This window comes from Megalops cyprinoides, chromosome 7 (genome assembly GCF_013368585.1).
Source record: "Megalops cyprinoides isolate fMegCyp1 chromosome 7, fMegCyp1.pri, whole genome shotgun sequence".
Taxonomy (NCBI): domain Eukaryota; kingdom Metazoa; phylum Chordata; class Actinopteri; order Elopiformes; family Megalopidae; genus Megalops; species Megalops cyprinoides.
In genome coordinates, this window is record NC_050589.1 from 21,308,733 (window position 1) to 21,322,358 (window position 13,626).

Here is a 13,626-nt window from a genome sequence, read left to right on the forward strand (position 1 = left end):
AATTTTTAAAAATAAACTTTGAATGGGTAAGGACATTTTTCTTACTCATGCATCAGCAGGACTTTGTGTGCTCCATTACCTGTCAGTAGCTGTTACCCAACTGCTATTTTGTAGTGAGTGCAAGTGATCTCTAAATGAAGTTCAAAATGCCTTATTGATGTGAAGTGCATCTCTGTAATACATTGAGAAAAGCTTACTGAGTGCACATTAAATCACATTAATAAAGAAGTAACCTCAACAGCCACATAAACAACATGCATTATTTAATAACGATAGCAGTGATGAGACTGGCTATGCAAAATGGTCCATGAAAATAGTAGTATAAATAAAATAATCATGGCATTATAGCCCCAGCCACTAATGATGGTAGTCTTAAAAGCAGTCTTGAAAAAAAGCAGTAAAATGATTTGTTTTAGTGTCTCAACATCTTGTACATATATCTCTTATCTGTTGTGTCATTGATTCTTACATGTTCTTTTGCCACTTTCTATTAGTCTTTGAATCAGTTTATCAATCGATAAATTAATTATAATGGATTCACTGAGCAATTTCTTGTAAGCAGTTCAGTTAAGGCTCCTATCCTTTTCCTCAGTCTTTGTGTCCTTTCTGTAATACTGCTTTCATTGTGAAATACATTTTGTGAGAGCCTGGACTAGAGTAGTTTAGCTATTGCTATGACAAATTGCTTTCTCTCTGCTACATTCTCCCTTTTTTCCTCCTTTCTTCCCCACCTGCCTCTCTCTTTCTCTCTCTCTCTCTCTCTCTCTCCCTGCCCTACTCCATCTTTTCTTCTGTCCTCCTCCAACCCTCTCCTTTTTGAAGCGTTCTCTCTCTGACACTTCCTCTTCTTCTCCACTCCTGTCTCTCTCCCCACCCTCCCCTCCATGTGACACCCCCTTCCCACATCTCCACAGATGCTCTGTGCCCAGGCTGAAGCGCAGTGTGCTGGGCTGCTTGCCCGTGCTCTCCTGGCTTCCCCGGTACTCAATCAGAGACTGTGCATTGGGGGACCTCATCTCTGGCATCAGCGTGGGCATCATGCACCTGCCACAAGGTGAGACTGATTGCAGATCACAGTACAAAGAAGTCAGGAAGTCATGGAGATTCTTCACACGGACTCCCACTGATATATTAATCATAAATATTGACTATAAACATCCACTACAGGGTTGACCCTAGATATTGATCAATTAACTGATCGTAAAGATTCATTTGGGAGGTTTATAATGGCACAGTATGATTTTAATTGTTATAATGACTGGAGTTAAGGTTCACTGAACACATAACATTTTATTGCAGAGTGGGAATTTCAAAGCACTTGAGAGTCACTCTGTGACAATAATACCAGACAAAGCAACTCCGAGATAATGATAAGCTGGGAGCTCTGTCAGGCAAGTGGCTGTCATAAGGCTGATTGATTAGTGTTAGTATTGGTTGTCCCATCCATGACTTCCCTGCATAATGTTTCACAGAAAGCTGCCCTTCCTGCCCTTGAACCACAGTCTGGCAATACTCTATTGACAAGTCTATTTTGTCCAAGGTTATTACAAGGGTGTTTTGAAATAATGTGTCTGCTGCGCTGTTTTCTCTAGGTATGGCCTATGCACTACTTGCCTCTGTTCCCCCAGTCTTTGGCCTGTACACCTCCTTCTACCCTGTGCTAGTGTATTTCATCTTTGGGACATCCAGACACATCTCAGTTGGTGAGTTGGAGATCTGATGGTTTAAGAAGTTAAACAGAAAATGCACTGCTTTATGTATTAGTCTTTGTGTATATATTGCAATTGGTGTACTCCTTATAGTATTGTACACTAAGACCTGACAAAGTATGTGCTTGTAGGTTTGAAAGTTTTCATAAAAAATACACTCTTTACAACCAAATGGGTATTAAAGTTTGTGTAAATTTTTTATCAGGAGAGATTTACTCTTGCTCAGTTCTCTTTCTCAGTTCTCTAACCAAGCCAGTACATGTGTGAGCATGTGTGTGTGTTTGCATACGTGTGTGTATGTCTATGCCTGTGTGCATTTATGACCCTGTTCCGCATGTGTCTGTGTCTATTTTCAGGCACATTTGCAGTGGTCAGTATCATGGTGGGCAGTGTGACGGAACGCTTAGTCCCTGACAGTGACTTCCAAATAAACAGCACCAATCTAACAGAGAATGTGAACATATCAGCGCGCGATGCCTACAGGGTCAAAGTGGCAGCTGCCACAACCCTCCTGGCAGGGATCTTTCAGGTATTTCCAAGACTAACACACAGCAGAATCAGTGTATGCAAAGCATAGGTTTTTCCCCAGTTTCAGCCTAATTTTTTTTGTCTTGAATGTATTTAAGGCAGAGGTAGTTTTGAATTGTATTTCTGTATTTCCTTCCCTTGACAAAGTGGGAGAGAGCAAGTGGGCTGATGTTGTCTTTCCTTCCAGGTGGCCCTGGGTCTCGTGCGGTTTGGATTTGTGGTGACGTACCTGTCAGAGCCGCTAGTCCGGGGTTACACCACGGGAGCTGCAGCTCATGTGGTTGTCTCACAGCTCAAGTACATGTTTGGTGTGGCACCCAGGCGCTTCAATGGACCTCTATCCCTAGTCTACGTCAGTACCAGCGTTGCAATGTCTCCACTCACTTTGTCATGTCCTGCTTTCCCCTTGCATACACTCACTTCTTCTCTATCCCACACAGAGACCCACTCTCAAACTGCATTCCCACACAGACACACCCTCACTTCCTGTCCTTGCATGTACACCCCCACTTACTTCCTTTCTTCCCATGTGTATTCCTACTTACCTCCCATCCCTTCACTCACACACGCCATCTTGCCCACTCATATACCAGCTCACATTCATTCATACTCCTCTTTTATTCACTCTCTCTTTCATTCACTCACACGCCATATAGCCCACTCATGCACCTGCTTTAAATGGCAATAAAACTGTGCTACTGTAATGAATCACGCTTTGAAAAGCAATGGCACTTTCTCTGTCATTTATTCTAGCCATTCTATCCCCTTATAACGCTGTCTTTTTTTTCTCTCCTCAGACAATAATAGAGGTCTGCTTCCTGCTGCCCGAGACCAATGTGGGCACTCTGGTGGTCAGTCTGGTGTCCCTGGCAGTTCTCATTGTGGTGAAGGAACTCAACTCTGCCTATAGCAAAAAACTGCCCCTACCCATCCCTATTGAGCTTTTTGTTGTAAGTGTCTATCTGTCCCTCTCTTTCTTGCTCATTTGCTTTGTTTCTTGCTTTTGTTTATTCTACTTGTCTCTCTTCTCTCCCTGTCAGTCACTCTGTCTCTTACCCTGTCTCTGTCCCCCTCTCTCTCTCATGTTTTGTCTGTCTTTCTCTCTCTCTGTCTGCTGGATTTATTCCAAGACAGCACTTGTGAAAGGCCGTCATCAGACAGTACTGCACGTACGTCCAAATTCTGGAGCAGGTTGAAAAGCCTAATTGAGTGTGACGGTTTCCCCCTCCCTGTTTATGTAACATGCAGTTCAAACTCTATCAATAGAAATGCTGGTTTATGACTGATTTGATGGATAGCTGGGGTTTAGGAAATGATTGCCAGGTTTTTCCACTCTTATTCCTAAGATGTTGAGTCATTGTTGCTCCTATAATGATTTACATACCTAATCACTCATGAACGGCAACAGACTTGTAAACACACTTACACTTCCCAACCACCCCCCCCCCACACACACACACACACACCCACATACACACACACCCACACACCCACATACCCACATACACACACACACACACACACACACACACCCACACCCACATACACACATACACACATACACACATACACACACACGCACATACACACATAAACACACACACACACGTACACACACATAAAAGGAGTGGGTTTAATTGCACCTATTTGTAATAGTCTGTGAACATCAACACCTGTGTCCACAAGCCTTGAGTTAGAGGATACTGCAGATAATTTAGTGAACTAATATGTAATTTTGAATTCCTGAATATGTGTTTTAATGTAGGAATGAAATAATGATAAATCATAACTTACCTGTATACATTTTCCTCTTTAAAAGAAGCCAACTGCTTCCAGAAACCAATATGACAAACATAACTAAACCAATATGACAAAAATGACACCTGCACCAACTTCCTTTTTCCTTAGATTGTGATTGGAACTGTGATCTCATACTACGCTAGACTGTACGTACTTTACGGTGTTGATGTGGTGGGGGACATTCCCAGCGGGTGAGTATTTTGAACCTTGGGTGTGTGTTTGACCAGGGGGATAATCAGGCAGGGGGTACTCAAGTCAGGCTTGGTGAGCAATGTGTTATATTTTGAAAATCATATTCATCCAGAAGAGATTATAGGATGATGTATTTGGTGAGCATGGGTAGAATCCTCTGCCTCAGGGTCAAATGACTCAGTAATTGTTAGAGTGAAATGTACATATAGAAAAGACCAGTCCAGAGAGGGAGAGGAAGTTCACAGAAACACTGCAATGTTGCCATGTAGGAGGATGTGTGAACTATGCTCTCTGCCATGTGTTGCGTTATTCACCATGTCCAACCTCCCACCCCACTCCAGTCTGAAGCCCCCCAGGACCCCAGATGTCAGTATTTTCACGGAAGTAATCGGGGATGCCTTTGCTGTGGCCGTTGTTGGCTACGCCATCAACATCTCTTTGGGCAAGACTTTCGCCCTCAAACATGGGTACAAAGTGGACAGTAATCAGGTGTGTCTTCTATTTATCCTCTCCTTCCTACACCACTGACCCCCCTTTCTACACCACTGCCCCACCTTCCGATACCAGTAACCCCTCCCCTTTCTACACCACTGCCCCACCTTCCGATACCAGTAACCCCTCCCCTTCCTACACTACTGCCCCTTCTCTTTCCTACTACACCCATCCCCCCCCCCCCCCTCACCAATACCACTGTACCCTTCCTGTCCTATGCCACTATACGTGACACAGTGCAGCACAGTGCAGTGGGTACTCAGTGGAGGATAGCTGCTCTCTGCTGACTTAATAGGAAATGTTCACAGGTGCCTTACAAATCACAGGGCCCCTGAGAGCGGTGAGGCAAGGCAACCCGAGCTGACCTGCCCACCTCTATACCCTCTGGAACAGAGCCAATTTGCACTGCCTTGTGAAGTAGGTCATTGTAAACAAATGACAATGCAGGTTTCAAGCTGTAGGCTGTAGGGCTCAGCCTGCATTCACAGTAAACACCTTGTCAACAGAGCCACTAGTAATGATCTTGGTGTTTATTTTTAATCACGTGATTATCCCTCAACAGTGAATTGAGCAGAATAATCTCATAATTCAAAATGATTATTAAATCTATGAACTTGAAAACTTCAGATCTACTTTTAACTCAGTTTTTTCCCTAACAAAGCAAGTTGAGACATGCCTTGATTAATATGAATTCTGATTATGAATTAAATTTGATTTTTTTTTTTATAACAACCCACTTTAGTTGTCAAGATTGCTTTCACTTCTTGTGTTTGCATGGAGCATAATTTGACAGTGATTCGTTTCCCCTCATAAGCCTAATTGAAGGTAATATAGAAACGGCTTCTTTGCAGCTGCGCACTGCTGTAGCCATTTCACCTGAAATACAGGTGCTGGCAATGCAGAAAGCCTCAGAAATTAGTTGCAGGGCCTCAGGTGTATCCAGCTGGACAAAAAAATTGAACAATATCATCATGATTAGAAAACAATGGTTTCTTAAAAGCAAATGTTGGTGATGAAAATAAATGCTAGATTTTGCCAGCTCTATTCCTACACCACTATGCCTTTCCCTTCCTACTCTGAACTTACTCCTACACCACTATGGCCTTGCCTTTTCTACTGTAGCCTTACACATACACCACTATACCCTTCCCTATGCCCTTCCCTTCCTACTTGCCTTATTCGTACACCACTATGGCCTTGCCTTCCTACTGTCACCTTACTCATACACCTCTGTCCCTTTCACTTGCCTTCTGTGCTCCATCTTTTCTCCTCCCCCCACATGATCAGTCTTTTCAATCCCTTTTCAATGGCTCTTGGGCTGTTCTCCCAAAAAACGATCAGTATTGTGTCCTACAATGTAAGTACATTGTGGCTCTGACGAGAGAGGTTTATCATAATTTTAAGTGGAGCACAAATGCATTGGTATTGATCACAACAGGAAATGCACATCGCTGGCTTACATTAACCTTGGAATGTACACAATGTGGACAGCATGTTTCTTTACCTGCTGTTGTTGCAAATTCACTGTAAAGCTAATCCAATGCTGTCCTGCTACTCAGTCATGGGTAAAAGAACACCCATGAAGGATAATGAGAGAATATCACATGGAATGATATGTGTAAGCTTGGCAGTCACCACATGACCAGGCTACAGCTGCTGCTTTCAAAGGTGACAAATCTACACTGCATCCTGATAGATTTTTTATTCAAAGAGTTTATAATTACATTGCTTACTGCAATGCACTACTTCACAATGCTACCAGGGATACCTGTGGCAAAAGAACAGCTTATCAAGACTTCTTAGCGAATAACAATTTAGTGGATGACACCAGAAGGAAACGAGAACATTGGCTTTAGATGTTTAGATCTTGGAATATTCAGCATAGGGAGTTAAGTGATCATTAATGCTTTGTGATTTTCTGACATTTAATTTCGCTGAATGCAGGCAACATGCAGAAATGGCATACACTATGCTGCATGAATGCCAGCTTGATGTTATAACAGTGTGGCAGGGGAGTGGGAATAGGTTGAACTTTGCTGAGAAAGAGCGCAGTTTTCAAACTACAAAAAGAAATTGCTGGGACATGGTGTTAACTTTGATCATGTGTTAATTAGAAGGTAGTTTATTATCAATGATTAACCTGGTATTTAAAGGAATCTACCAGCTCAGGCATGTCTCCCTTGATTACAGTTAGACTATCAAAGACAGCCATGGATCAGATTTTTTTTTTTTTTTTGGTTCTAGGATTTTAATGTCACACCACTTTCAAAACTGGAGACCGGTTCTTGGTAATAGCCCTCTAAATCACAGATATGGAAACTATGTAGAATCTGATACAAAGTTTGGTTGTATCACGTGGTGCATTAAGTAACTGAGAGTGAGTGCTCAGAAAGAGTACTGAGCATGGCCTGAATCACTTAGCATTAAAGGAGGTCTCTTTAAAAGCTTTTTTATTGAATTTGTAATGGGTAAAATATCAAGTTCAGTTTAGATGAGAAAAAAACACTACCAGCTCTCAATGTGCTGAGCCATTAGAAATCTCTGCAGTGCATGGAAAGCGCATGGAACATTTTTTTCACATTTCACTGACTGAATGCACATTTCATAAAATAAACTGATTAAGAGCTATTATTATATATTAATTGTAGTGATTGTTATAATTACTGGATTGTTAGCATTATATTGCTGAACATGGTCACTTAATCAGCTAAATAATTCCAACCGTTGGCCAGCCTTTATCTTTGAGCTCATATCCTGGTTGCTTGCTGTGATGATAGATTACATTAAGCATATTGCTCTGTGCATTTGGCACTCTGCAGTAAGTTCTGGAATACACGTTGAGACACTCAGACATACTGTGAAAAATTGCTTTGTCATGTGATTGGAGCCCCAGTGACTGATCCACATTGTGCCCTGATTCAGGAGCTTGTGGCCCTCGGTCTCAGTAACACAGTAGGGGGATTCTTCCAGTGCTACTCTGTCACCTCCTCTATGTCCCGCAGCCTTGTGCAGGAGAGCACCGGGGGCAAGACACAGGTGAGACACACCCCCTCACACACAAACACACACCACTCATGCAGTGGACATACATCATTCACTCATAGAAACGCATACAAGTGGCAAGGGCTTTACATGTATGTCTGTGGGCATCTGTGTAATGTGTATGAGGGCATGTGTTTAGCGGTGTCTTAATTGTGTATGAAGCTGTCATGTGTATAATGTGTGTGTCTTTATTTGTTGTCAGGTGGCAGGAGCGATATCTGCTGTGATAGTATTGATCACTGTACTGAAACTGGGGTCATTGTTTGAGGAGCTGCCCAAGGTATGTCCAATGTGTGCTCACTCCAAAGCTTCACAGCATCTCTAAAGACTGACAGCAGTGAATCCTTCTGAATAATACCTTGTTCCCTTGTCTTTTTCCTAGGCTGTCCTGGCCACAATAGTCTTTGTCAACCTGAAGGGCATGTTTAAACAGTTCCAGGATATTCCTGCCCTGTGGAAGAGCAACAAGATTGACCTGGTAAGAGGAGACTGTTAGCAGAGATAATTATCCCATTATGAAGTGTACATATGATATGCAAAGGTATTATATGTCATCTATATAATCTCTGCTCTGACATTACAATTTATTATAATTTTACTTCCTCTTTCTTTGCCCCCAGCTGGTGTGGCTGTTCACCCTGGTTGCCACGTTGCTGCTCAACCTGGATCTTGGCCTCGCCGCCTCCATAGTCTTTTCCCTGCTGACTGTCATCTTCAGAACACAACTGTGAGGCTCATATCCCTGTGTTTACATCTCTCTTCTCACTCCTCTCTGTCCATATTTATCACTGTCCCTCTCTGCCCGGACTTCTCTGTTTAGCTTTCCCTCTGTCTTTATCTGTTTCTCTGTGTTTGCCTCTCTGAATGATTTTGCCTTGATATTCATAGTCATGTTCTGATCTGTGTAATGTGTGTTACCAGAAATGATAGCCATCTGTCTCTCTCTCTCTCTCTCTCTCTCTCTCTCTCTCTCTCTCTCTCTCTCTCCCTCTGTGTCCCCTCTATCCCCCCTCCTCTCTCTCAGTCCCAGATACTCAGTCCTAGGGCAGGTGCCTGGCACAGAGATCTACCTGGATGTGGAGACCTACGAGGAGGTGAGTTGCAGTTGGCACATAGACAGAGCAGGAGGGAGGGTCTGTGGAGGGCTGGGGTCACATGGTGTGAAGGAGAAAGGGGGGCTCTCTAAAGTTGTTATTACACATCCCGTAGGCAAGGAGTATCCCAGGCATCACCATCTTCCGTTCCTCCACCACAGTGTACTTCGCCAACGCTGAGCTCTACCTAGATGCCCTGCAGGAGAAGGTACCTTTCTGTTGTGTTGCCATATTTAGCTGTGCAGCGGACACCCTTATCGCAGTGCTTACAAGTTTATTCCCTTATTCTGTAACCCACTTCTAAAAAAAAACACTTCCTCTAGAGGAATTTGGGTGAAACAATCAAGCTCAACACAAGAGGCCCACCAGAGATTCAGCCCTATCACTCTCAGGTCCCAGAGTGCAGCCTCTGTACCAGCACAGAGACTTTCTTTCACAGTCAGCAGGCATTGGTAGTGGTCACCGATCACCACCTGTCTCTTGTGTACACAGAGTGGTATTGATGTTGGAAAGCTGCTGACCCAGAAGAGGAAGCTGCTGGCAAAACAGAAACGTCAAAAGAAGAGTGAGGAGAAGAGAGCTAAGAAGGAGGCCAAGGTGGGCCACAACTCTGCACACCTGCACAGCTATAATCACCTGCACACACCTGTATGTTTTTTTGACTCCCCCTAAAACACTTGCTCTCATTTTTACATGCCTATCGACCCTTATAAACACCTGCCTGCACATGTATGCCGTAACCCCTGCACACGCATATATATACCTGTCATATGCACAATTCCGTTCACACCTTCACACACCTGTGCACACCACTTCACACGCCTATATACATGTGTAAACACTTGTGCACAATTACACAAGTTTACTGTTGCCTATAATGGTAAACCTATGCAGACCTGTGAACCCTCTGTAAACAGCAGGATGTACTTTCTCACACACACCTGTGAAGACGTATTTGCATAAACAGGTACGCACCTGCACATACAAATAATCCTGGCTGTCCTTATTTACATGCTGTGGGTGAAGCAAGCCCATGGTTGCTATAGGACACTAAAATCAAAAGACTATCAAAGCCACGACTTCATTTCAATAATTATGTACAAGTATAGTGTTGTTGTCAATGCAAGAGATGGGACTGATACAATGTTATGCTTAATTATGTCTAAACATATAATATTCATAGGTTATGAATGAGCACCGATGTTATCGTAGATCACATACGTTTTGTACTTTAACTGTATGTATTTCAGAACTTAGCCTGTTGTCATGATTCCATTGAATGTTTAGAATTACAAAGCCAAGGAGACCATTTGTATCTTTGCACTTGTATAGTGCAGTTCTACTAATAAGTTCCAGATTTACGATGGGCATTAACCTCCCCCTCTCCCTCTGTTTTACAGAGAGGGGTCCTGAAAGCGCCGGTTGAGATCAGCGAGACGGTGTTTTCAGTTGAGAAAGACATGGACCACTGGAGTGAGAAGAACGGCAATGACCGAGCATCCAAGAACGGTCAGGCCTGGGCCAAGCAAGAGAACGGCACAGTGTTTGGTGTGTCAGAGAAAAGCGCCAATGGGCACGTGACCTGGGGGAATCTGAATGGGGGAGCCGCCGACATGGTGTCGGAGCTGGACGATGACACCATTACCACAGAGACCTCCAGCTACGAGGACGCCCTGAGCAGAGACTTGTCCCTGGGGTCTTTGGGCAGGAGCCTGACGGAGACACACTCCATTGTGCTGGACTTCTCCACTGCCAGCTTCATCGACACGGTGGCCATCAAGACATTGAGAAACGTGAGTTGAAGGAAGGGATATTGTATGGCAGAGAGAGGGTGGGATAGGGAGTGCAAAATCACCCCAAATGTCATTCTATAGCTTTGTACCCTATTTATATAAATCATTTATGATGTGTCTTTTTTGGTTATTGCTGCATTTATATTGTGTAGTTATGTGTATATTGGCACTACAGATTTTATAAACAAAAACACCCTAAATTGAATGACATTGATTCAAGTGGATGGGAGGGAGAGAGGGAGGGATATGGGCAGTAGTGTATTGTAGTGCTGAGGAGAAGCGCTCATAGTTGCTAATTTTATTCCTGGATAACCCTACTGTTGTTGTACCCTTACGGAAGGTACTTAACCCGAATAGCTTCAGTTAATATCCAGCTGTATTGTAAGCTATAAAAGTCATTCTAGATAAGAGCATTTTCTAAGCAAATGTAATGTAGTGTAGAGTGATAAGCAGGAGGGAATGAGGGATAGAGAGTCAGAAAAAGACGAGGGGAATGAAGGAAGATAGGACTGAGTAAAGGAAGGACAGACTAGACAGGACAAAGAGGGAGAAATATACAGTTATTGTTACAGCAGAAGAATGCACCCTGTCCTTGTACAGTGTTCATGATACTGTCCTTGCTGATACGTAGATATTCCGGGACTTTGGAGAGATAGATGTGGACGTGTATCTGGCTGGCTGTCAGGGTGAGTGTGTTATTCATGTGGCCTTCATTATAATAGTGTGCACAGTTTTCATTCAGTGGTTTTTTTTATCGTTCTGATACCCTTTTAAAAGCATATCTATCCTTATAAGCTTTCATCCAGTAAATCTGAATGTAAACTACATTCCACTTTAACCTTTTTGTTGAGCTAAGGGGCTAGTGTCAGCCCAACATCATCTCACATACAAAGGTATAATTATTACCTTGCATATGACAATAGACCAAATTTAGCTTGAGACTACAGCTTCCTATGAATATTTGTCAGATGTCTCTGCCTGTTTACTGCTGACAGATGCTCTACTGTGTGTGTGTTTCTCCGACTACTGAATTTCTTTGGCTGGGTGTCTGGATCTGCTGTATGAGTGTCTTAATATTTTCTGTGTCTATGACTAAGTGAGCATGTCTCACTGTCTTGCTGTCCAGCCTGTATAGTGGAGCAGTTAGAGCGTGGGGGCTTCTTCACTCACTCCGTCACTAAGGACCGCCTCTTTGCCACCATCCATGATGCTGTTCTCTACTGCCTCAGCCGGCGAGGACTGTCGGCTGCACCCAGCTATGACTGTGCACTGGTGAGCTGTTTTCATAGTTCCGCAGTCTGACACACACCACTCACCCCACACAAAAAAAGTATGCAATCCTGTACAAAGTACACACGTCATTGATGAAACCATGCTTCAATGAAACGCTGTAAGCATAAATACTACTGTCACAAAAACATGCGATGCGCAGAGATGCGTCACATATCACATGACTCTGAAAGAATTCTGCCATCATGACTTACGTGGGTTACGAAACTGTCCTTGCAGGATATTGCTTGCAGTACCCAACTGTAACCTGAAGAGGGGGCTGGCTTCCCCTCATCCCTCTGCCCTCCTCACCACCCTCCATTACTTCATCACTCCACCTCTCCTCCTTCTGTCTGTTCCCACTGTGATGGAGATGTGCTGCCCGGCCAGCCCAGCCAACCCACTACGACACTGGGTTTCCATGGCGATAAGTGCTGCAGTTGCTATGGCAACAGGTTTTTTTTCCACAACTGAGGCAGCCTACCACACGTCACCTCCACCCAGCGTATGTGCATATGATGCACAGTGCGGGAGGCTGGGGAGGACAGCAGAGATGAAACAGACATACGCATTCATATAGAGGGGGAGATCAGGCACAGGGGAGTGCAGGAGTTCTGGACTAACGTAGACAGACATTTATACACAGTGACAGGGAGCTGAACAGTGCAGAGGAGGTGACCGGAGATAATATCCTAGACATATTGTCACGCCTCGTATTTTTGGTCAGGGCTGAATTGTAAAGTGCATTGTGTGGACTGTATTGTTACATTATTTTTATGCTCAGCTATGGTGAGATAATTCCCCCGTTGATATCAGATCCAATAAAGAGTTCAGACAAAACGTCAACATCTGAAGCCCACGCCAGCTCCTAAGGGAGGGGATGGCGTTGCTATATTACTAAAATTGCTTATGGACAAAAACACACCAAAATCAAATATCATGTTGCTACAATGTCAAGCCCAAGTGTCTGTTGCTTGCTAGTACTGCTAGGAAGCAGGGCTGGACTCTGCTCCTAGTGTGGTTGATTTCATATGCACTTTTAAATGAACACTTCTAAGAATTTTGGCCTCTGTGTGATTTCATTGGATGCCTATTATTTTTATAACTTCCTGATTTTAATTTTCATTTTTTAAATATAATTTCAGACAATGATGCCTTTTAATGACAAGCCTCAATTACAATAGCTGTGTAATAGCTGAGCTGTCAATTGGCCTTTTTACTATTAAGTATGTTCCACGTTTGAAAATGAATGCTTTGTTCACAAGTATGTGGCACCACACATGTAATATGTAGATAACAACATGTATTTTTAACACATTTGAAGACACTGAGTGTGAATAAAGACAACACGGCAGACTGTTAACATCCTTACATCTTTTATTGCTTTTTTGCTTGGCATTTCCACACACTGCTTCACCCCTTTCTCCAGCCCCCCCCCCTTTACAAAGTGTAGAATCAACTCCTTCCACAATATTAACACTGATTCACAAGCCCACAGAACACTGACACTTAAGTAAATACGTATCTGGAGGTTGAATATGGTTTGGAAAGTAAGACTACCAACAACGTACAGATATCACAAGAAGGAGAAAAAATGGCTGACTGTTAGCTGGCTGAGCAAGGTCAGGGCAGGGCTGTGATTCACAGCTCTGAGAGCAGACAGTGACTGTCTCCCTCACCCACATGCAGAGCCCTAGTGTCACCAGC

General features: G+C 43.4%; 1 protein-coding gene across 1 annotated transcript; it reads left to right on the forward strand.

Annotated features, from left to right (window-relative positions):
- The first annotated feature begins 1,023 nt into the window (after window positions 1–1,023).
- LOC118780895 (solute carrier family 26 member 6-like) lies at window positions 1,024–11,926 on the forward strand. The gene is given in 19 exon segments (XM_036533649.1): window positions 1,024–1,054; window positions 1,593–1,703; window positions 2,066–2,238; window positions 2,425–2,589; window positions 3,035–3,187; window positions 4,146–4,228; window positions 4,571–4,718; window positions 7,644–7,757; window positions 7,966–8,043; window positions 8,146–8,241; window positions 8,384–8,490; window positions 8,788–8,857; window positions 8,973–9,065; window positions 9,350–9,454; window positions 10,258–10,343; window positions 10,437–10,650; window positions 11,282–11,336; window positions 11,777–11,874; window positions 11,876–11,926. Coding segments are annotated over 19 exon segments (2,016 nt in total). The 5' UTR covers window positions 1,024–1,038.
- Window positions 11,927–13,626: the final 1,700 nt, after the last annotated feature.